This window comes from Triticum aestivum, chromosome 2A (assembly GCF_018294505.1).
Source record: "Triticum aestivum cultivar Chinese Spring chromosome 2A, IWGSC CS RefSeq v2.1, whole genome shotgun sequence".
Classification (NCBI taxonomy): domain Eukaryota; kingdom Viridiplantae; phylum Streptophyta; class Magnoliopsida; order Poales; family Poaceae; genus Triticum; species Triticum aestivum.
Window position 1 is genome coordinate 538,149,706 of NC_057797.1, and position 25,200 is coordinate 538,174,905.

Consider the following 25,200-nt stretch of genomic DNA (forward strand, 5'->3'; position numbering starts at 1 on the left):
CCTAGTCCAACTAGGATTGGGGGGGGCGGGGGAGTCCTACTCCCGGTAGGAGTAGGACTCCTCCTGCGCCCTCCTCCTGGCTGGTGGCCCCCTCCCCCTTGGCTCCTTTATATACGGAGGCAGGGGGCACCTCTAGACACACAAGTTGATCCTTGTGATCGTTCCTTAGCCGTGTGCGGTGCCCCCTGCCACCATATTCCACCTCGGTCATATCGTTGTAGTGCTTAGGCGAAGCCCTGCGTCGGTAGAACATCAAGATCGTCACCACGCCGTCGTGCTGACGGAACTCCTCCCCGATGCTTTGCTGGATCGGAGCCCGGGGATCGTCATCGAGCTGTACGTGTGCTAAGAACACAGAGGTGCCGGAGTAACGGTGCTTGGATCGGTCGGATCGGGAAGACGTACGACTACTTCCTCTACGTTGCGTCAACGCTTCCGCAGTCGGTCTGCGTGGGTACGTAGACAACACTCTCCCCTCTTGTTGCTGTGCATCATCATGATCTTGCGTGTGCGTAGGAATTTTTTTGAAATTACTACGAAAGCCAACACTGACTTCTCCCGAGGATGCTCCACCCAGCCTCAAGAGGATGATCGGGCTGGAGAAGCACGAGCACCGTCCCCACCTTTGCTCCTGGAGAGGGGCGCAGCCGCAGGAGGCGACCGGGGCTCAAGCAGCACCACCTCGCCCTCCCTTCTCCTCTTTGCTGCAGGCCTAGTTGCACAACGAAGAAGAGTCAGAAGCAAGAACCAGAAACAAGAACAAGGCGGGACGAGAACACTTACTGGTCCACAGCGGCATAGTCCATCCGCTTCGGGAGCTTGAAGCCGGCGAGCTTCGCGACCCGAGGCGCGGGCGCGCCAGCTCCGAGAGCAGAAGCAGGGGCAACAGCTGGGCCAGAAGCAGCCCTAGGCGGCACCAGAATAGAAGCGGCATCCCGGGAGATCAGCGCTGATCGGCTCCTCGTCAGGATCACAGGCGGCTCTCCCTTCTCCTGGCGGGCGTCGGCCTCGTTGTTGTCAGGAAGGGTGCGAAGGAGCTCAGCCTTGCTCAAGGGGGAGGTCTCCCTCATCCCTTCAGGGGTCACCTCCGAGTCTTCCTCCTCCTCCTTTTCCTCCTCACGAGACTCACCGGAAGACAGCTCCACCGGCATCGATGCCATAGGGGCCCCGGTGGGCGCCGGCGGCACCAGCCCGCACCCCTCAAAGGTCTGCCTGGCGGCCACGACCTGCACCCCGTCCTTGCGGTGGAGCAAGGGAGTAAAGATACTCGGTGTGTACTCATGGTCGTCCCCGACCAGGAGACGGAGCGCCGCAGCCAGCTCACTGTCGGACAAGGCTTTCGGGCTCAGGCGAACCTTGTCCTCTTCGTCCCCAAGCTCCCACAAGGGGCGCGTACGCGCCTGAAGCGGAGCTACGCGCAGCATCAGGAATTCCCTCGGGAGCATGGCCCCTGTCACCTTTGCCGCCTTCGCATTGCCCAGCTTCAGGTCGGTGTTCATATACTCCAGCACCAACATCGCCCGCTCATCAGTGAGCTACGCGCAAGACCACGCCTTATCGGACTGGGGCATGTCCGTCGGCACCATCAAGCGAGGGTGGACGCACTTGGCGTCCATCATGGCCCACTTGCTCCTGAAGCCATTGGCCTTCTTCCCGGTCTTCGAGATTGAGTTGTCCTTGCCGGCCGCGATGAAATTGGCACACCCGAAGGTATGACCCTCGTTGATGCGGAGGAAGAAGTGGCGCAGCAGAGCCATGGATGACATTACGCTGAGGTACGCCTCGCAGTAGTAGGCGAAGATCGACAAGAGAAGGATAGAGTTGGATGAACATGCAGTGCCTGCAGACCGTAGTGGCTAAGGATCTCGTAGAAGAAGTCAGAGAAGGGGGGAACCAGCCCTGCAATGATGCTGCTCGTGAATAAGGGGAAGAAGGTGCTTCCCTCTGGCTCCGGCACGTCGGAGCCGGCCCGGAGCTCAGTCTTCCTCCTCTCGTCGCTTTCCCCTGGCGTTAGCAAGCGTGTGGCGGCGAGGTTCTTCTGTGAGACATTGGGCGTGTCGAGAGCTGGCTTGTACCAAGCCAGCGATGAAGCAGGGTTGACCTTCCGGGGCACCATTGGTCGCTAATGTGGAAGGGGATGGGAGTAGATCTGGAGATTGCGGAAGCAGGGAGCAAGAAAGGGGATCTAGAGCAAGGCGAAAGGAAGCAATGAATGCAAGCGCTATCTATGCCAGCCTTTTGACAGTCGGGCAGTTGCCGAGGCAACATGGGGAAGCGGAGACGCCCATGTCCAATCAACCGCTACGTGTCGGCCAAGGCCGCAGGCTATTGGGGCCCGCAGCGCTCCGCACTTGCCCTTTGGCGTCGCCTTGAAGCCAAGCCAGAGCGCGCCTTGGGCCTGGGGGCTACTATCAGCATTGTGGGAATGGGGCTCCCCACACTGAAGGAAATATGCCCTAGAGGCAATAATAAAGTGATTATTTATTTCCTTATATCATGATAAATGTTTATTATTCATGCTAGAATTGTATTAACCGAAAACATAATACATGTGTGAATACATAGACAAACATAATGTCACTAGTATGCCTCTACTTGACTAGCTCGTTGATCAAAGATGGTTATGTTTCCTAACCATAGACATGAGTTGTCATTTGATTAACAGGATCACATCATTAGGAGAATGATGTGATTGACTTAACCCATTCCGTTAGCTTAGCACTTGATTGTTTAGTTTGTTGCTATTGCTTTCTTCATAACTTATACATGTTCCTATGACTATGAGATTATGCAAATCCCGTTTAGAGGCAATAATAAAGTTATTATTTATTTCCTTATATCATGATAAATGTTTATTATTCATGCTAGAATTGTATTAACCGGAAACATAATACATGTGTGAATACATAGACAAAGAGAATGTCACTAGTATGCCTCTACTTGACTAGCTCGTTGATCAAAGATGGTTATGTTTCCTAACCATAGACATGAGTTGTCATTTGATTAACGGGATCACATCATTAGGAGAATGATGTGATTGGCTTGACCCATTCCGTTAGCTTAGCACTTGATCGTTTAGTTTGTTGCTATTGCTTTCTTCATAACTTATACATGTTCCTATGACTATGAGATTATGAACTAGGTATTAAGATACCAACGATCGAATCTCGGGCAAGTAACATACCAATGACAAAGGGAACAATGTATGTTGTTATGCGGTCTGACAGATACATATCTTCGTAGAATATGTAGGAGCCAATATGAGCACAGGTTCTGCTATTGGTTATTGACTGGAGACGTGTCTCGGTCATGTCTACATAGTTCTCGAACCCGTAGGGTCCGCACGCTTAAAGTTCGGTGACGATCGTAATTAGGGTTTTTGTGTTTTGATGTACCAAAGGTTGTTCCGAGTCTCGGATGTTATTACAGACATGACGAGGAGTCTCGAAATGGTTGAGACATAAAGATTGATATATTGGAAGCCTATATTTGGATATCGGAAATGTTCCGGGTGAAATCGGGATTTTACCGGAGTACCGGGGGTTACCGGAACCCCCCGGGGGTTATTGGGCCTACATGGGCCATAAGGGAGAAGAGGAGGGCTGGCCAGGGCAGGCCACACGCCCCCTCCCCCTAGTCCGAATAGGACAAGGAAGGGGGGCGACGCCCCCCTTTCCTCTTTCTCCCTTCCCCCTTCCTTTTCCAACAAGGCAAGAGGAGGAGTCCTACTCCCGATGGGAGTAGGACTCCTCCAGGCGCACCCCTAGGGCCGGCCGCACCTCCCCCTCTCCCTCCTTTATATACAGGGGCAAGGGGGCACCCCATGACACACAAGTTGATCTTCGTGATCGTTCCTTAGCCGTGTGTGGTGCCCCCTTCCACCATATTCCACCTCGGTCATATCGTAGCGGTGCTTGGGCGAAGCCCTGCGTCGGTAGAACATCATCACCGTCATCACGCCGTCGTGCTGACGAAACTCTCCCTCAACGTTTTGCTGGATCGGAGCTCGAGGGACGTCACCGAGTTGAACGTGTGCAGAACTCGGAGGTGCCGTACGTTCGGTACTATGATCGGTCGGATCGGGAAGACATACGACTACTTCCTCTATGTTGTTTCAACGCTTCCGTTGCCGGTCGACGAGGGTACGTAGACAACACTCTCCCCTCTCGTTTCTATGCATCACCATGATCTTGCGTGTGCGTAGGAATTTTTTTGAAATTACTACGTTCCCCAACAGTGGCATCCGAGCCTAGGTTTTATGCGTTGATGTTGTGCACGAGTAGAACACAAGTGAGTTGTGGGCGATATAAGTCATACTGCTTACCAGCATGTCATACTTTGGTTCAGCGGTATTGTTGGATGAAGCGGCCTGGACCGACATTACGCGTGCGCTTACGCGAGACTGGTTCTACCGACGTGCTTTGCACACAGGTGGCTGGCGGGTGTCAGTTTCTCCAACTTTAGTTGAACCAAGTGTGGCTACGCCTGGTCCTTGTGAAGGTTAAAACAACACCAATTTGACAAACTATCGTTGTGGTTTTGATGCGTAGGTAAGAACGGTTCTTGCTAAAGCCTGTAGCAGCCACATAAAACTTGCAACAACAAAGTAGAGGACGTCTAACTTGTTTTTGCAGGGCATGTTGTGATGTGATATGGTCAAGACATGATGCTAAATTTTATTGTATGAGATGATCATGTTTTGTAATCGAGTTATCGGCAACTGGCAGGAGCCATATGGTTGTCGCTTTATTGTATGCAATGCAATTGCGCTGTAATGCTTTACTTTATCACTAAGCGGTAGCGATAGTCGTGGAAGCATAAGATTGGTGAGACGACAACGATGCTACGATGGTGATCAAGGTGTCGCGCCAGTGACGATGGTGATCATGACGGTGCTTCGGAGATGGAGATCATAAGCACAAGATGATGATGGCCATATCATATCACTTATATTGATTGCATGTGATGTTTATCTTTTATGCATCTTATTTTGCTTTGATTGACGGTAGCATTATAAGATGATCTCTCACTAAATTTCAAGATAAAAGTGTTCTCCCTGAGTATGCACCGTTGCCAAAGTTCGTCGTGCCCAGACACCACGTGATGATCAGGTGTGATAAGCTCTACGTCCATCTACAGCGGGTGCAAGCCAGTTTTGCACACGCAGAATACTCAGGTTAAACTTGACGAGCCTAGCATATGCAGATATGGCCTCGGAACACTGAGACCGAAAGGTCGAGCGTGAATCATATAGTAGATATGATCAACATATTGATGTTCACCATTGAAAGCTACTCCATTTCACGTGATGATCGGTTATGGTTTAGTTGATTTGGATCACGTGATCACTTAGAAGATTAGAGGGATGTCTTTCTAAGTGGGAGTTCTTAAGTAATATGATTAATTGAACTTAAATTTATCATGAACTTAGTACCTTATAGTATCTTGCTTGTCTATGTTTGATTGTAGATAGATGGCCCGTGTTGTTGTTCCGTTGAATTTTCATGTGTTCCTTGAGAAAGCAAAGTTGAAAGATGATGGTAGCAATTACACGGACTGGGTTCGTAACTTGTGGATTATCCTCATTGCTGCACAGAAGAATTACATCCTGGAAGCACCGCTAGGTGCCAGGCCTGCTGCTGGAGCAACACCAGATGTTATGAACGTCTAGCAGAGCAAAGCTGATGACTACTCGATAGTTCAGTGTGCCATGCTTTACGGCTTAGAAACGGGACTTCCACGATGTTTTGAACGTCATGGAGCCTATGAGATATTCCAGGAGTTGAAGTTAATATTTCTAGAAAATGCCCGGATTGAGAGATATGAAGTCTCCAATAAATTCTATAGCTGCAAGATGGAGGAGAATAGTTCTGTCAGTGAACATATACTCAAAATGTCTGGGTATCATAATCACTTGACTCAACTGGGAGTTAATCTTCCTGTTGATAGTGTCATTGGCAGAGTTCTTCAATCGCTGCAACCAAGCTATAAGAGCTTTGTGATGAACTATAACATGCAAGGGATGGATAAGACAATTCCCGAGCTCTTCGCAATGCTAAAGGCTGCGGAGGTAGAAATCAAGAAGGAGCATCAAGTGTTGATGGTCAACAAGACCGCCAGTTTCAAGAAAAAGGGCAAAGGGAAGAAGAAGGGGGGCTTCAAGAAGAACAGTAAGCAAGTTACTGCTCAGGAGAAGAAACCCAAATCTGGACCTAAGCCTGAAACTGAGTGCTTCTACTGCAAGCAGACTGGACACTGGAAGTGGAACTGCCCCAAGTATTTGGCGGATAAGAAGGATGGCAAGGTGAACAAAGGTATATGTGATATACATGTTATTGATGTGTACCTTACTAGAGCTCGCAGTAGCACCTGGGTATTTGATACTGGTTCTGTTGCTAACATTTGCAACTCGAAACAGGGACTACGGATTAAGCGAACACTGGCAAAGGACGAGGTGACGATGCGCATGGGAAATGGTTCCAAAGTCGATGTGATCGCGATCGGCACGCTACCTCTACATCTACCATCGGGATTAGTTTTAGACCTAAATAATTGTTATTTGGTGCCAGCGTTGAGCATGAACATTATATCTGGATCTTGTTTGATGTGAGACGGTTATTCATTTAAATCAGAGAATAATGGTTGTTCTATTTATATGAGTAATATCTTTTATGGTCATGCACCCTTGAAGAGTGGTCTATTTTTGATGAATCTCGATAGTAGTGATACACATATTCATAATGTTGAAACCAAAAGATGCATAGTTGATAATGATAGTGCAACTTATTTGTGGCACTGCCATTTAGGTCATATCGGTATAAAGCGCATGAAGAAACTCCATACTGATGGACTTTTGGAATCACTTGGTACTTGCGAACCGTGCCTCATGGGCAAGATGACCAAAACGCCGTTCTCCAGTACTATGGAGAGAGCAACGGATTTGTTGGAAATCATACATACAGATGTATGTGGTCCGATGAATATTGAGGCTCATGGCGGATATCGTTATTTTCTCACCTTCATAGATGATTTAAGCAGATATGGGTATATCTACTTAATGAAACATAAGTCTGAAACATTTGAAAAGTTCAAAGAATTTCAGAGTGAAGTTGAAAATCATCGTAACAAGAAAATAAAGTTTCTACGATCTGATCGTGGAGGAGAATATTTGAGTTACGAGTTTGGTCTACATTTGAAACAATGCGGAATAGTTTCGCAACTCACGCCACCCGGAACACCATAGCGTAATGGTGTGTCCGAACGTCGTAATCGTACTTTACTAGATTTACCGCTATCGTTTTGGGGTTATGCTTTAGAGACGGCTGCACTCATGTTAAATAGGGCACCATCGAAATCCGTTGAGACGACGCCTTATGAACTGTGGTTTGGCAAGAAACCAAAGTTGTCGTTTCTGAAAGTTTGGGGCTGCGATGCTTATGTGAAAAAGCTTCAACCTAATAACCTCGAACCCAAATCGGAGAAATGTGTCTTCATAGGATACCCAAAGGAAACTGTTGGGTACACCTTCTATCACAGATCCGAAGGCAAGACTTTCGTTGCTAAGAATGGATCCTTTCTAGAGAAGGAGTTTCTCTCGAAAGAAGTGAGTGGGAGAAAAGTAGAACTTGATGAGGTAACTGTACCTGCTCCCTTATTGGAAAGTAGTACATCACAGAAACTAGTTTCTGTGACACCTACACCAATTAGTGAGGAAGCTAATGATAATGATCATGAAACTTCAAATCAAGTTCCTACCGAACCTCGTAGATCAACCAGAGTAAGATCCGCACCAGAATGGTACGGTAATCCTATTCTGGAAGTCATTCTACTAGATCATGATGAACCTACAAACTATGAAGAAGCGATGGTGAGTCCAGATTCCGCAAAATGGCTAGAAGCCATGAAATCTGAGATGGGATCCATGTATGAGAACAAAGTGTGGACTTTGGTTGACTTGCCCGTTGATCGGCAAGCAATTGAGTAAATGGATCTTCAAGAAGAAGACTGACGTTGACGGTAATGTTACTGTCTACAAAGCTCGACTTGTTGCGAAAGGTTTTCGACAAGTTCAAGGGATTGACTACGATGAGACCTTCTCACCCGTAGCGATGCTTAAGTCTGTCCGAATCATGCTAGCAATTACCGCATTTTATGATTATGAAATTTGGCAAATGGATGTCAAAACTGCATCCCTGAATGGATTTCTGGAAGAAGAGTTGTATATGATGGAACCAGAAGGTTTTGTCGATCCAAAGGGAGCTCACAAAGTGTGCAAGCTCCAGCGATCCATTTATGGACTAGTGCAAGCCTCTCAGAGTTAGAATAAACGCTTTGATAGTGTGATCAAAGCATTTGGTTTTGTACAGGCTTTTGGAGAAGCCTGTATTTACAAGAAAGTGAGTGGGAGCTCTGTAGCATTTCTGATATTATATGTGGATGACATATTATTGATTGGAAATGATATAGAATTTCTGGATAGCATAAAGGGATAGTTGAATAAGAGTTTTTCAATGAAATACCTCGGTGAAGCTACTTACATATTGGGCATTAAGATCTATAGAGATAGATCAAGACGCTTAATTGGACTTTCACAAAGCACATACCTTGACAAAGTTTTGAAGAAGTTCAAAATGGATCAAGCAAAGAAAGGGTTCTTGCTTGTGTTACAAGGTGTGAAGTTGAGTAAGACTCAATGTCCGACCATCGCAGAAGATAGAGAGAAAATGAAAGATGTTCCCTATGCTTCAGCCATAGGCTCTATCATGTATGCAATGATGTGTACCAGACCTGATGTGTGCCTTGCTATAAGTCTAGCAGGGAGGTACCAAAGTAATCTAGGAGTGGATCACTGGACAGCGGTCAAGAACATCCTGAAATACCTGAAAAGGACTAAGGATATGTTTCTCGTATATGGAGGTGACAAAGAGCTCATCATAAATGGTTACGTTGATGAAAGCTTTGACACTGATCCTGACGATTCTAAATCACAAACTGGATACGTGTTTATACTGAACGGTGGAGCTGTCAGTTGGTGTAGTTCTAAACAAAGCGTCGTGGCGGGATCTACATGTGAAGCGGAGTACATAGCTGCTTCGGAAGCAGCAAATGAAGGAGTCTGGATGAAGGAGTTCATATCCAATCTAGGTGTCATACCTAGTGCATCGGGTCCAATGAAAATCTTTTGTGACAATACTGGTGCAATTGCCTTGGCAAAGGAATCCAGATTTCACAAGAGAACCAAGCACATCAAGAGATGCTTCAATTCCATTCGGGATTTAGTCCAAGTGGGAGACATAGAAATTTGCAAGATACATACGGATCTGAATGTTGCAGACCCGCTGACTAAGACTCTTCCACGAGCAAAACATGATCAGCACCAAGGCTCCATGGGTGTTAGAATCATTACTGTGTAATCTAGATTATTGACTCTAGTGCAAGTGGGAGACTAAAGGAAATATGCCCTAGAGGCAATAATAAAGTTATTATTTATTTCCTTATATCATGATAAATGTTTATTATTCATGCTAGAATTGTATTAACCGGAAACATAATACATGTGTGAATACATAGACAAAGAGAATGTCACTAGTATGCCTCTACTTGACTAGCTCGTTGATCAAAGATGGTTATGTTTCCTAACCATAGACATGAGTTGTCATTTGATTAACGGGATCACATCATTAGGAGAATGATGTGATTGACTTGACCCATTCCGTTAGCTTAGCACTTGATCGTTTAGTTTGTTGCTATTGCTTTCTTCATAACTTATACATGTTCCTATGACTATGAGATTATGCAACTCCCGTTTACCGGAGGAACACTTTGTGTGCTACCAAACGTCACAACGTAACTGGGTGATTATAAAGGTGCTCTACAGGTGTCTCCGAAGGTATTTTTTGGGTTGGCGTATTTCGAGATTAGGATTTGTCACTCCGATTGTCGGAGAGGTATCTCTGGGCCCTCTCGGTAATGCACATCACTCAAGCCTTCCAAGCATTGCAACTAATAAGTTAGTTGCGGGATGATGTATTACGGAACAAGTAAAGAGACTTGCCAGTAACGAGATTGAACTAGGTATTAAGATACCAACGATCGAATCTCGGGCAAGTAACATACCAATGACAAAGGGAACAACGTATGTTGTTATGCGGTCTGACCAATAAAGATCTTCGTAGAATATGTAGGAGCCAATATGAGCATCCAGGTTCTGCTATTGGTTATTGACCGGAGACGTGTCTCGGTCATGTCTACATAGTTCTCGAACCCGTAGGGTCCACACGCTTAAAGTTCAGTGACGATTGTAATTAGGGTTTTTGTGTTTTGATGTTCCGAAGGTTGTTCCGAGTCCCGGATGTGATCACGGACATGACGAGGAGTCTCGAAATGGTCGAGACATAAATATTGATATATTGGAAGCCTATATTTGGATATCGGAAACGTTCCGGGTGAAATTGGGATTTTACGGGAGTACCGGGGGGTTACCGAAACCCCCCGGGGGTTATTGGGCCTACATGGGCCATAATGGAGAAGAGGAGGGCCGTCCAGGGCAGGCCACGCGCCCCATCCCCCCTAGTCCGAATAGGAAAAGGAAGGGGGGGGGCGCCCCCCTTTCCTCTTTCTCCCTTCCCCCTTCCTTTTCCAACAAGGCAAGAGGGGGAGTCCTACTCCCGATGGGAGTAGGACTCCTCCAGGCGCACCCCTAGGGCCGGCCGCACCTCCCCCTCTCCCTCCTTTATATACAGGGGCAAGGGGGCACCCCATGAAACACAAGTTGATCTTCGTGATCGTTCCTTAGCCGTGTGTGGTGCCCCCTTCCACCATATTCCACCTCGGTCATATCGTAGCGGTGCTTAGGCGAAGCCCTGTGTCGGTAGAACATCATCACCGTCATCACGCCGTCGTGCTGACGAAACTCTCCCTCAACTTTTTGCTGGATCGGAGCTCAAGGGATGTCACCGAGTTGAACGTGTGCAGAACTCGGAGGTGCCATACGTTTGGTACTTGGATCGGTCGGATCGAGAAGACGTATGACTACTTCCTCTGTGTTGTGTCAATGCTTCCGTTGCCGGTCTACGAGGGTACGTAGACAACACTCTCCCCTCTCGTTGCTATGCATCACCATGATCTTGCGTGTGCGTAGGAATTTTTTTGAAATTACTACGTTCCCCAACACAGACTTGCCTGCCTGCGGCCCATGGCGTGGCTCTGCAAGCGGGCCCGTATGGCCCATCTTCACCAACAAACATTCAAGACCCTCGTGAGGGGCCAAGCCTCGCAAGGCGGACGACACAAGACCTCCTCGGGATCGGCCTCACCGGGCTGGATCGCCAAGGACGGAGAAATCAAGGCAAGGCAAACCTCGCGAGGTTCCAATGACATGAGCCATGACGATCGAGACCAGGCGGGCGCCAGCGCGCAGAGTCCTTGTTTCCTCTTTGGTGCTAAGGAGGCAAGCGCAGGGGAGGAGTACCGAGGCGTCAAGCAAAGGTTTCTATATTGGTGCAAGGAGACCAAGACCAGCAGGACGGCAAGACGGAGGTCACCATGGAGCCCAAGGCGGCGTCACCACCAGAGCCTTTGGCAGGCGAAGACAGCTTTTGCCAGGATAGCTTGTACTAGCTGTCCCCTTTCAAATTGGTCGTTGTTGGCTCCCTTCCCTCTCAATATTTGGGAAGAGGACTAAGGCCCCTATAAATAGGACTAGCCACCACCATAGGCAGGCATCTTATTTAGACCTAGATCAAATCTATAGCACCCCAGCCACTCAAGTTCACCAAGCACAAGAACACCTCACCTCAGGAGGCTGTTCTTCCCCTTGCACTGTTCATCCTCAGCCCGAGAGGCAATCCACCACACCACACTGGAGTAGGGTATTACACCACAACGGTGGCCCGAACCAGTTTAAATCTTGTGTCTCTTGTGTTGCGAGTTCGTCGAGCTAAGCCTTTGAGATCGTGGCGAGGTTGAGGGCGTGAGTTGGTAGAGGGAGATCTTCGTGCGTACCCCATTTTTCGAACCTTAAGGGTTTTGCCGGAACCCGATATCCGCAGGTGTCATGTGGATGCCGACTACATGACACTTCACCATATTTGGGCCTAAGGGAATGCATTGTGCAGTAGTTATTAGATGATGGGTTGCGAGAGTGACAGAAGCTTAAACCCTAGTTTATGCGCTGTTTCGTAAGGGGCTGATTGGATCCTAAAGTTTAATGTTATGGTTAGAATTTATTCTTAATACTTTTCTCGTCATTGCGGATGCTTGCGAGGGGGTTAATCATAAGTAGGAGGTTTGTTCAAGTAAGAACATCACCTAAGCACCGGTCCGCCCACATATCAAATTATCAAAGTAGCGAACACAAATCAAACCAACATGATGAAAGTTACTAGATGAAATTCCCATGTACCCTCAAGAATGCTTTGCTTATCATAAGATACCGTTTTGGCCTGTCCTTTGCCTCAAAAGGATTGGGCTACCTTGTTGCACCTTTGTTACTACTATCGTTACTTGCTCGTTACAAATTATCTTGCTATCAAACTGCTCGTTACTTATAATTTCAATGCTTGCAGAGAATACCTTGCTGAAAACCACCTGTCATTTCCTTCTGCTCCTCGTTGGGTTCGACAGTCTTACTTATAGAAAGGACTATGATTGATCCCCTATACTTGTGGGTCATCAATCGCTCGGCCCTGACCACCGACTGTAACAGGGAACTCCCCGAAAATTTCCTTACCCTCACTTCTACCATGATTTTTTACGTCACAGACAACCCAAAGAATGTCACACAGGTGCGCCTCGAGCCTGCCTAGGACAAAAAGCTCAATTTTTGTCATAATTTTTTGTCATAGAAGTAGGAGCCGACCACATCTATGATGATACATGTTTTTGTCACAGTTATCATCATAGAAGTATCATGAGCATGGCAGAAAAAGTTTTCGTTCAGGCCCTAATGTCATGGATGTGTCTTTTTCGTCATGTTTGCAGTGTGTTTGTTCGGATCCGATGAATTGTGGGTTTGTGTCAAACTATCCATTGAAATTAATGGAGTCTTTTGCGAACTTTATTATGCATGATTGTTATAGCTTTGTATTTCTCTCTGAACTATCCATTTGGTTTGTCCAACTAGATTGATTTATCTTCAGTCGGAGATGTTCTTTGTAGTAGGTTCAATCTTGCGGTGTCCTCACCTAGTGACGGAAGGGGTAGCGAGGCATGTATTGTATTTTTGCTACTAAGGGTAAAACAATGGGGTTTAATCATATTGCTTGGTTTTATTCTATCTATATTATGTCATCTTGCTTAAAGCGTTACTCTATTTGTCATGAACTTAATACCATAGATGCATGGTGGATAGTGATTGATTGGTGGAGTAACAGTAGTAGATGTAGGTAGGAATCGGTCTACTTGTCATGGACGTAATGCTTATATACATGATCATTGACATGAATAATGTCATGACTATGCTCTTTTCTATCAATTGCCCAACAGTAATTTGTCTACCCAACGTACACTATTTTTATGTGAGAGAAGCCTCTAGTGAAAACTATGGCCTCGGGGGTCTATTTTAATCATATTACGAAAACCAAAAATACATTGCTGCAATTTTCTTTATTTTTATTTTACTTTGCAATTTATCTATCAACTACTACCAGATTTGATCCTTGCAATAAACGATTACAAGGGTATTGACAACCCCTCTTGCCTGTGTTGGGTGCAAGTATTTTCTCTTGTGTGTGTAGATACTATTGATAGGTTATTTGCGTGTGTCTCCTATTGGTTCTACTAGCTTGGTTCTCACTAAGGGAAATACTATCCGCTACTATATTGCTTCACCCTTCCTCTTCGGGAAAAATCCCAATGCAGCTCACAAGTAGCAGAAGAATTTCTGGCGCTGTTGTCGGGGAGACATCATCAAATACCTACAGGTTCCTACACCTACATTATCACTTACATGCTTTACATTTTTTGCTTTTATTTGCCTTCTTTTTTTCATCTCCCTCCACTTCTCTAAAATAATAAAAACAAAAATATATTTTATTTCGCTTGTTTCTTCTGGTTGATTGAAGTTGCTATCATGTCTAAGTTTGAGAAAGTTATTGTTGAAAGCGCTGGTGAATATAGTGCTAGCGAGTCTCATGAGGAAAATCCTAAATTATTTGATCTTAATTATGATCCTCCTGAGAATGAAGTTCACCATAATGAAGCTCCCACAATCTTAAAAACTAAAACTTATCGTGTTGGCAACGGGAATATAACTGGAAAGAATGTCATCCAAGAATTATTTAATTGCATGGAATCATACCATTAATTTAAGGATCTATTCTTGATAAAACAAATTTCTATGTGGATGATATTGCTATGCTTGTGGTTAAACTAAAAAGGAAATTCATGCATATTCATCCTATCTTACAAAAGATGTTCCTTGAACTTCCGAATATCCATGATCCAAAAGCTAAAATGATTTCTACTATCATCCTTATTCATGAATTTGATTATATTATCCAAGACGCTAGGGAAATCTTTGCCTTCTATAAAATATATTTTGAGCATCCTCCAATAGAAGAAATCCTTCATGATAAAGACACTATTGAAAGTGCAACTAATCCCCGGGTGGTTTTGGTAATTCATAACAACATATAGCTCATTGAACTAATATCCATTCAAGTTGAATATTTCAGAAAGTTCAATGATTGGCATGGCATGGACTAGAGATGTGGACGCCTCAAAATGCTAAGGACAAATATCGGCAAAAGCTCAAGACTCTACATTTCCATTTTAGTGATCCAAGATCACATTGAGTCCATAGGAAAAGTCAATACTATTAAAAGGGGATGATGTGTTGTTTAATGATCTACTTGCTCAAAATGCTTAGTAATATGCTCCAAATCCCTCAACCACTTTCTCATATCCCAATATGACCTAAACCTAAAGTCAAACTCGGCCCCACCGATATGATCCATCCGACGCCACCGAGTTCCTTTGACATAGGCACTACCAGAAACCCTAATCAGTTCGGTCTCACCTATAAGGATTTCGGTCTCACCGAGATGGGATTCCAAACTCTCTGTTTCCCTTCGTAACATTTCAGTCTCACCGAAATAAGCGATCGATCCCATCGAGTTCGCAATGCAAACTCTCCGTTTCCCTTTCGTAACATTTCGGTATCACCGAAAGGAGCGATTGGTCCCACCGAGTTTGTCTGACCAACTCTATATTTGCTCATTGCTGAAATCGGTCTCACCGAGTTCATGCAATTGGTCAAACCAAGATGAGGTTTTTCCCTAACCCTAGCGCATTAGTCCCACCGAGTTGATAATGTCGGTCCCATCAAGAATCCTAACATTCACATTTTGAACTGAATCGTCACACCGAGTTCACCTATTCGGCCTCACCGAGTTGGGTCAAATGTGTGTAACGGTTAGATTTTGTGTGGAGGCTATATATACCCCTCCACCCCCTTCACTATTCAAGAGAGAGCCATCAGAACGTGCCTACATTTCCACTACTCATTTTCTGAGAGAGAACCACCTACTCATGTGTTGAGACCAAGACATTCCAATCCAACCACAAGAATCTTGATCTCTAGCCTTCCCCGAGTTGCTTTCCACTCATATCATCTTTCCACCATAGCCAAATCTGTGTGAGAGAGTTGACTGTTGGGGATACTATCATTCGAAGCACAAGAGCAAGGAGTTCATCATCAACACACCATCTATTACCTTTTGGAGAGTGGTGTCTCCTAGATTGGTTAGGTGTCACTTGGGAGCCTCCGTCAAGACTATGGAGTTGAACCAAGGAGTTTGTAAGGAGAAGGAGATCGCCTACTTGGTGAAGATCTACCCAACTGAGGCAAGTCCTTTGTGGGTGATGGCCATGGTGCGATGGACAAGGTTGCTACTTCGTGGACCCTTTGTGGGTGGAGCCCTCCGTGGACTCGCACAATCGTTACCCTTCGTGGGTTGTAGTCTCCATTAACGTGGATGTATGATAGCACCACCTATCGGAACCATGCCAAAAATCTCCGTGTCTACATTGCGTTGGCCTTCTCCAAACCCTTCCCTTTACCTTCATATGCAATGTTTTACTTTCCGCTGCTACACTCTTAGAATTGCATGTGTAGGTTGATTGCTTGACTTGTGCTAAGTTGCTAAAATCTACCAAGACTTAAAATTAGGAAAAGGCTAGATTTTTATTTGTTCAAGTAGTCTAATCATCCCCCCTCTAGACCTACTTTCGATCCTACAACTATGCATAGGTTGGAATCTAATGACTATCATTCTTATGGTGAAAAAATTAGGAGGAAAGTTCCTCATGCGGAATTAGTTAAAGCCTTGTACCACACCACTTGTGATAAATTTGAATGGATAACCAAAGGAATTGATGAGTATTTAGTGATTAATGGTTTGAAAACACCGCTATAGATCCTATTGATGGTAAAAATCCATGTTTTATATGAGGACCTATGTGGTGATGATTCAGAGTTTGAAGTTATGAACATTAAAAGTACCAAGAAAAGTCTCTTCAACTATTTAAGCTCACCTACCAGAAAAGTAGAATATGAGAGTAGAGAATTAATAAGGAAAGTTTTTGAAGATTTAATCAAAAAAGATTTGGAGGATGGTAATACTTGGAACTTTGCATTACGCCTAGCTAGGGGCATAAAACAATAGTGCTTGTTGGGAGCCAACCCAATAGTTATCTTAAATTTTTTTTATTTTTATTTTTTAGTGTGATGAAATGATTATTTATAATGTAATGATTGTGGTTTATATTTTAATTAGTGTTTGTTCAAAGTAAAGCCTTTGGGATTATTTGGATAATAGTTAACTTATGTGCAAAAACAAAAACTTTTACGTCCAGTGCAGGAATTTACATTTTTTTTCTTATGGAATGTGATTTAGGTTTGAAATTTTTACACATTATTTATATACAAATTGCCCACATGGTCATAAATTTTAAGAATTTTTGGAGTTACAAATGTGTGGTTTTAGTTCAGATCATTACAGACTAGTCTGTTTCAAACATATTCTATTTTTTATGCATAGTATGCTTATTTTGATGATGCTATGGAATATATCGGGCGGTATAAGTCATGGAGTAGTTAGAATATAGTAGGTATTATGCAATAATAATCATGAATGAGTTTACAACAGTACCTAAAGTTTATGATTTGATGGTTATATTAACGGATCTCACGAAGTTTCTGTTGAGTTTTGTGTGCTGGAGTTTTTAAGTTTTGGTTGAGATCATAATGGATGAAGGAATAAGGAGCGACAATACCCTAAGCTTGGGGATGCCAAAGGCAGCCAAGGTAATATTCAAGTATGATGCAAACGTCTAAGCTTGGGGATGCCCTGGATGGCATCCCCTCTTTCAGCCACAATTAATCGGTATGTTACTTGGAGCTATATTTTTAATCATCACATATATGAGTTTTACTTGGAGCGTCTTGTGTCGTAGTTTTATTTTGCTTGCTTGTTAGTTTTCCACAATCATTTTTTGCTTGTTGACACACCTTTTGACAGAGACACACATTCATCATGATTTGGTAGAATACTCTATGAGCTTCACTTATATATTTTGAGCTATGCAGTTGCTCTTGTGCTTCACTTATATTCTTAGAGCATGGTGGTGGTTATATTTTATAGAAATATTGCACTCGCATGCTTCACTTAAATATTTTTTAGAGTCTCTTAAGTATAAAGTGGTAATGTGCACGAATTATAAGACTAGTCTGAAAATGATAGGTATATAAGAATGATATACTACTCAATTAAGTGAATATGAAATGTATGATTTAATTATATTGATGTCATAATATGAAAGGGTATTAGTTCGTGATCATTGGTTAGTAGAAATATCAATATTAAATCTTTTTAATAACTACTCAATTAAGTGTCCGACATGGCATGGTGGGGAGGTTTGAGCATTTTTATGTCTGATTGAAATCCTTTGTGTTGTCTGAATCAGGGGCGAGCGATGGTAAACTCTGACCAACCTCCTCCCTAGGGGCATGCGAGTAGTACTTTGCTGCGAGGGATAATAAAACTTTCACAATAAGTATATGAGTTCTTTATGACAAATGTGGTTTCGTGGACTTTTACGCACTCCCACCTATCCACATATTTCTAGCCTCTTCGGTACTGTGCATTGCCCTTTCTCGTATCGAGAGTTGGTGCAAACCTCCCCAGTGCATCCAAACCTTGTGAAATGATACGCTCCATCACACATAAGCCTCCTTATATCCTCCTCAAATCAGCCACCATACCTACCTATCATGGCATTTCCGTAGCCATTCTGAGATATATTGCCAAGCAACTTCCACCATTCCGTCTTATGACATGGGAGAAGTCTTGTTATAAGTAATCATGTGAATTTGGTATTCATTTGATATTTTGATGAGGTGTATGTTGTCTTTCTTCTAGTGGTGTTATGTCAACATCGACTACATGACACGTCACCATTATTTTGGCCTAGGGGAAGGCATTGGGAAGTGATAAGTAGATGATGGGTTTCTAGAGTGACAGAAGCTTAAACCCTAGTTTATGTGTTGCTTCGTAAGGGGCTGATTTGGATCCACATGTTTCATGCTATGGTTAGATTTATCTTAATCCTTCTTTCGTAGTTGTGGATGCTTGTGAGAGGGGTTAATCATAAGTGGGAGGCTTGTCCAAGTAAGGACAACACCCAAGCACTGGTCCACCCACATATCAAATTATCAAAGTAACAAACGTGAATCATATGAGCATGAGGAAAACTAACTTGACAATAATTCCCATGTGTCCTCGGGAGCACTTTGCTTTATATAAGAGTTTGTCCGGGGTTATCCTTTGCTACAAAAGGGATTGAGCCACCTTGATGCACCTTTTTTACACTTGTTACTTGTTACTCGTTACGAATTATCTTATCATAAAACTATCTGTTACCGATAATTTTAGTGCTTGCAGAAAATACCTTGCTGAAAACCGCTTGTCATTTCCTTATGCTCCTTGTTGGGTTCGACACTCTTACTTATCGAAAGGAATACGATAGATCCCCTATACTTGTGGGTCATCATGTTGTCTCCTAGATTGGTTAGGTGTCACTTGGGAGCCTCCAATAGATTGTGGAGTTGAACCAAGGAGTTCGTAAGGGTAAGGAGATTGCCTACTTCATTAAGATCTACCCAAGTGAGGCTAATCCTTCATGGGCGTAAGGCATGATGGAATAGACAAGGTTGCTTATTCATGGACCATTCGTGGGTGGAGCCCTCCGTGGACTCGCGCAACTGTTACCCTCCATGGGTTGAAGTCTTCATCAATGTGCATGTACGATAGCACCACCTATCGGAACCACGCCAAAAGTCACTGTGTCTTCATTGCGTTTGATTTCTTTGATCCCTCCTTTACATTCATATGCAAAGTCTTTACTTTCCGCTGCTCAACTCTTAGACTTGCATGTGTAGGGTGTACTTGACTTGGTAGAATCGCTAAAACTTGTTGATACGTCTCCAATGTATCTATATTTTTTGATTGTTCCATGCTATTATAGTATCAATCGTGGATGTTTATATGCCATTATATGCAATTATATATCATTTTTCGGGACTAATCTATTAACTTAGTGCACAGTGCCAGTTGCTATTTTTTTTTCATGTTTTTGGCTTTTCAAGAAATCAATATCAAACGGAGTCCAAACGGAGAAAAAACTTAGGATTAATTTTTTCAAGACCAGAAGAGACCCTAGAAGGTTCGGGAGATGGCCAGACGAGCCATGAGGGAGCGACAAGCTCGGGAGGCGCCCCCAGGCTTGTGGGGCCCTCGTGGCACCTCCAACCCTAATTCCACCTCTACAAATTCTCAAATATTCCCATGACATCAGAGAGCCACCCGAAATACTTTTCCCCCGGCCGCAAGTTTTTGTTCCCACGAGATCCCATCAGGAGGCCTTCTCCGGTACTCTGTCGGAGGGGGAATCGGTCATGGAGGGGCTCTACATCAACCTTGCCGCCCTTCCGATGATGCATGAGTAGTTTACCACAGACCTATGGGGCCATAGTTAGAATCTAGATGGCTTCTTCTCTCTCTTTGATCTTCAATACAATGTTCTCCTTGATGTTCTTGAAGATCTATTTGATGTAATGACTTTTTGCGTTGTGTTTGTTGGGATCTAATGAATTGTGAGTTTATGATCAGTTCTATCAATGAATATTATTTGAGTTTTCTCTGAACTCTTTTGTGCATGATTATTATAGCCTCGTATTTCTTCTCCGACTTATTGGTTTGGTTTGGCCAACTAGATTGATTTATCTTGCCATGGAAAGAGGTGCTTTGTAATGAGTTCAATCTTGCGGTGCTCAATCCCAGTTGTAGAAAGGGACATGCCACATATTGTATCGTTGCTATTAAGGGTAAAAAGATGGGGCTTATTCATATGTGAGTTTACTTTTTCTAGATCATGTCATCTTAATTAAGGCGTTACTCCGTTGTTTATGAACTTAATACTCTAGATGCATGTTGGATAGCGGTCAATGTGTGGAGTAATAGTAGTACATGCAGAATCGTTTTAGTCAACTTGTCTCAGACGTGATGTCTATATACATAATCATTGCCTTGGATATCGTCATAATTATTTGCTTTTATATCAATTGCCCAACAGTAATTTGTTTACCCGCCGTATGCTATTTTCAAGAGAGAAGCCTCGGTGAAAACTATGGCCCCCAGGTCTACTTTTTATCATATAATAAAACCAAAAATACCTTGCTGCACTTTTTATATTTTTAATTTTGTATTTTTGTTCGATCTATCTATCTATCACCATATAATTTAATCTCGCAAGTAACAGCCAAGGGATTGACAACCCCTTGTTCGCGTGGGTGCAAGGATTTGTTATCTTGTGTGTAGGTACTGCTAACGAGGTGTTGCGTGGTTCTCCTACTGGATTGATAACCTTGGTTCCTAACTGAGGGAAATGTTTATCTCTACTGTACTGCATCATCCTCTCCTCTTCGAGGAAATCCCAATGCAGCTCACAAGTAGCACTTGCCTACAACTAAACTGGGAAAAAGATAGGTTTTTATTTTGTTAAGTTGTCTAATCACCCCCCACTCTAGACATACTTTTGATCCTACAAACAATTTAAAACAAAGCCCGAAATTAGCTCTATATGGAGGAAGGCCTCGCAAAATACAATGTACGAGGCGATATGGAGGATGGAGTTAGGGGCCAAGTGGTGGAACTAGATCCCGTAAAAATATAGAAGGCTTTGGAGGAAGGGGTGGACAGGAAATCCCAGCCCTCAGATGAGGTGGGATATGAACACAATGTGCTCGCCTTCCCGAGGTTCGGGAACTCGGGAGGCAGAGCAGATCTCTACCCCGACCCCTATATAAGCCAAGGGGTTTAGCTCATAGAGTTAAATTAGATTCATTCATATGATCTCGAGGTAGATCACCTGTACTTTGTACTCCATCACAATCAATACAACAGAAGTAGGACGTAGGGTTTTACCTCTTTGAGAGGGCCCGAACCTGGGTAAACATCGTGTCTCTTGTTCGTCCTATTACCATCTAGGAAAGATAACCAGCTCGGGACCCCCTACGTGAGATTTTCCGAAATTAACCCCGACACACTGCCTTCCAACGCCCTTTTGCCATAAAATCCCATCTACCCTAACACATCTTTGTACTTTTCCTTGGATTTTTTCAAGGGCTCTACGAGGCAGAACTGAGGGGAGGATTTCTGCGCTCTGGCAAGCTGATTCTGTTGGAGATCCATCCCTCCGGAATGGGAATTCGAATCCATCATGATCAAACAAATGGAAGTTGACCCCTTAAAATGCTTAAATACAAGTGTTAGACAGGCCAAAAGAATCTTCATTCTCATTTTAACGATCAAGATCACATTGAATCCATAGTCATGCCGATACTACCAAAAGGGGACGAGGATGATATAATGAGCCTTTTGCTCCACATGCTTAAAGATCGAACTACAAAAAACTCTTTAAAATCCTTAAAACATTCCATTATGTCTACCTAGTTCCTTTAATCTCGGTGCTTCCAAAGCACTTCCACTCGGAACCACCGAACCATTTAGATATAGCCGTTATACAAACCCTATTCCCGTTAGAGCTTCCAACATTCCATTCAGAACCACCAAAGCACATGGTAAAGCTTCTGCTACCATGTCAAAAATTCGAAGAAAAATCAGTCGGAACTTCCGCACCTTTAACAGAGAGTGTGCCACCGCTGAGGTGTTCACTTTGGAGCCACCGATTGTTTTCATTCGGACCCAACAATTCATTTGAAAGTTGCCAGCTTTGTTCACTTTGGAGCCACCGAGCATTCCAGTCAAAGCCTCCGAGATGCGCAATAAAGTGAGTCATGGCCAGATTTCTGGTCCAGCCTATATATACCCTCACCTATCCCATCAGTTCAACTCGAAGCAAATTCCACTCCCATCATATGTTCTGAGAGAGAACTCCACCTCCTTGTGCTAATATGACAACTTCTCATGCTGGACTTCAAATAGTTTTTTTTGCCTTTGTTCTTGCCAACTCTAGGTGAACCCATCTCAACAGCGGTTCATGTACATTTATCCAAGTCCTGACTCTCAAGCAATCTCCCCATGCATGGCACTTAGCTTCTGGTTGCTTCCCTTTGACACTTCACAGAATGTGCATCTCATGGTGCACCTGTCTTGGAACTCCGCCCAAAAATGAGCTTTGGGTAGATTTGTTCATTCCTATGAAATTGGTACGTTTATGGATTTTTTTATGTGAAATAATGTAGCCCTTTCCTTTGCTGAATCGAGCGCTAGCAAAGGAAAAAACCTACGCCAACAACATTTCATTGGAAAGTAGTTCATTCGCGTGAAATGAATGAGTCCCGAGTGTATGAACCTCTACATTGTACATGTTGTTTAGAATAAAGAAAGAGATAACTAAAAAGATCAACAAGAATAAGAAACAAGCACTTAACTGAAAGTCAAATTAAGCCACCGAGGAATAGCGATAACTACATTGATATATCAGTACGCCCGGATATAACCGGTTTTTGGATGATTAATGCCTAAGCAACATAGAATGCCACATTATCTACATGCAGTGAGCCGACTAACAAACCCATGCGAAGAAAATAGTATTTGTTGGGAGCGGCATTTTGGCTCTCGGATGCACCTGCACCCGCGGGCGAACAGTAAAATCATTAAAAATAGTAGAAAAAACAGAATTTTTTTTGTGATGCGAGTTGCTCATATGCGTGAAGTCCGTGCCAAATTTCGTGGAGTTTGGACATTTCAGTAGCTCTCAGCAAAGAAGATAAATTTCAGACCTGTGAGAAACATTTGAAAACAACAATGTTCGGAGCTAATTTTGTCTTTTTTTGCCGCGAGCTCTCCGAATACCATTTAGTCATGAAATTGTGCATGCACCTGCCGCACTCAAGCATCTTGCATCCTTTTTTTTTTGCTATTTTCTTATTTTACTATTCACCGGGTGCATATAAGCCCGGGCACCGAATTGAAGATCCGATTCTTATTCCGCTATTCAATCATATAGCCAAAAATAAGGGATGCAGAATATCTTAGCTCAAGCTCAAATGAGCTCGTGTGAATTGTAAAATCTGAAACTATTTTTTTAATCTGATTTTTTTGTGTGTGGCAAACATTGATGAATGTTTTGAGTACTTGCAAAGTTTCATCATGGAATAACATTCGTGGAAGTCGTGGAAAAAAATGAACGGTCCAAAAATGATATCTTCAAAAGCATTTTGTAGCATTGATTTTTTTTGGTACAACTTCCACAAATGTCATTTCAGAATGCAACTTTGCAAACACTCAAAACTTTCATCAATGTTTGGCACAAAAAAATTCATATTTTTTTGATTTTTTTACAGTTGTTTTCAATTTACTGTTCATGGCAGGGGAATGTGAGCTCGAGCTAACAAGATGACTTTTCCATAAATAAGCCCAAAGGATGACTACCCTGAGCAACTTAGAATCCCGGATTATCTGCGGGTAATGAGCTGACTAACAAACGCGATACAGGCCGATATGATGCCGCAAAGGATCTCAAGCCAAACGCAACGAAAAGAAAACGCACACACTGAGGATAATTCTGAGTAGCCCCGTGAGGCTCGAACGCCTCACCTTGGGCGTCGACTCCATCTACCCCTCTCCAGAGAAAGGAGTTGCGAGGTATGAGGTCAATGGCACGTACTAGTACGTACCCCTAATTAACGGCCATACACATCGGCCCACGGGCCGAGCTTAGTAGGCGTCCCAGAGGGACCCGTGCGACCAGCAGTGCGCGGCCTGGTCCATCTCGCTGGCGCCCGTGGCCCATGCTGGCGGCTCCAGCAGCATGGCCTCCGCCATCTCGGCCCATAGCCTGGGCGAGTCCACCTCGAACTCCTCGTCGCTCCCCCTCCCGTCCACCAGCTCCCACCCGGGGCACTCGGCTGCCCCCCGCGCCACCAGTGCTGGCTCGCCCCGCACGAGCTCGGCCGCCTCCGCCGCCGCGGCGCGGACGTCGTCCGGGTGCGAGCTCGCCGGCCGGGGCAGCCGGTCCACCGACCCCGGGAAGTTGAGCTGCGCGTCCCGGCCGCGCAGCCGCAGCGCCGCCACGTCGTGCGCCACCGCGGCCATCTCGGCCGACTCGAAGCTGCCGAGCCAAATGCGGGTCTTGGTGCCGGGCTGCCGGATCTCCGACACCCACTTGCCCCATTTCCTCTTCCTCACGCCCCTGTACTGAGACTGGGAGGAGCTTGAGTTTGGCGACTGCTCCTTGCCCGACTCTTCCATCGATCGCTTCTTGCCCAACGTGTTGCGACGGAGATGATCGAAGAGTGTGGGATGCAATGCAGAAATGGATGCGATCTTTGTGGGCTTATATAGGAGATGGGGAGTGACGGGGGCACTGTTGCCACAGGACCGGTGTCACTTCATACGTACGCTGGCTACTATGTTAAGCTCATCATTTGCTTTCATGATTGGCGCGCAATAATAATGCCTTCCTGGCAGATACACTGTGGGACGGACGATGGATCGTGTGCAGTTGCAGTCTGACCACTCCACATCTTGGTGTACCGAGTGTACATGCATGCATACACTGGTGCGAAGGACAGCAAAGGACACTCAAAAGTAATTAGCGGTGCTAGCAGCAGGCTCGCTAGCCTTGTCACTAGCAGTAATGGAGCAAACGTGCACTGAAAACAGGCAACTACTT

General features: G+C 44.5%; 1 protein-coding gene across 1 annotated transcript; it reads right to left on the reverse strand.

Moving 5' to 3' along the window:
- Positions 1 to 23,928: 23,928 nt before the first annotated feature.
- Positions 23,929 to 24,801, reverse strand: LOC123185509 (ethylene-responsive transcription factor ERF022-like). The gene has a single exon (XM_044597383.1). It carries the CDS (start codon positions 24,774 to 24,776, stop codon positions 24,243 to 24,245), a length of 534 nt encoding a protein of 177 aa, XP_044453318.1. The 5' UTR covers positions 24,777 to 24,801; the 3' UTR covers positions 23,929 to 24,242.
- Between the last annotated feature and the right edge of the window lie 399 nt (positions 24,802 to 25,200).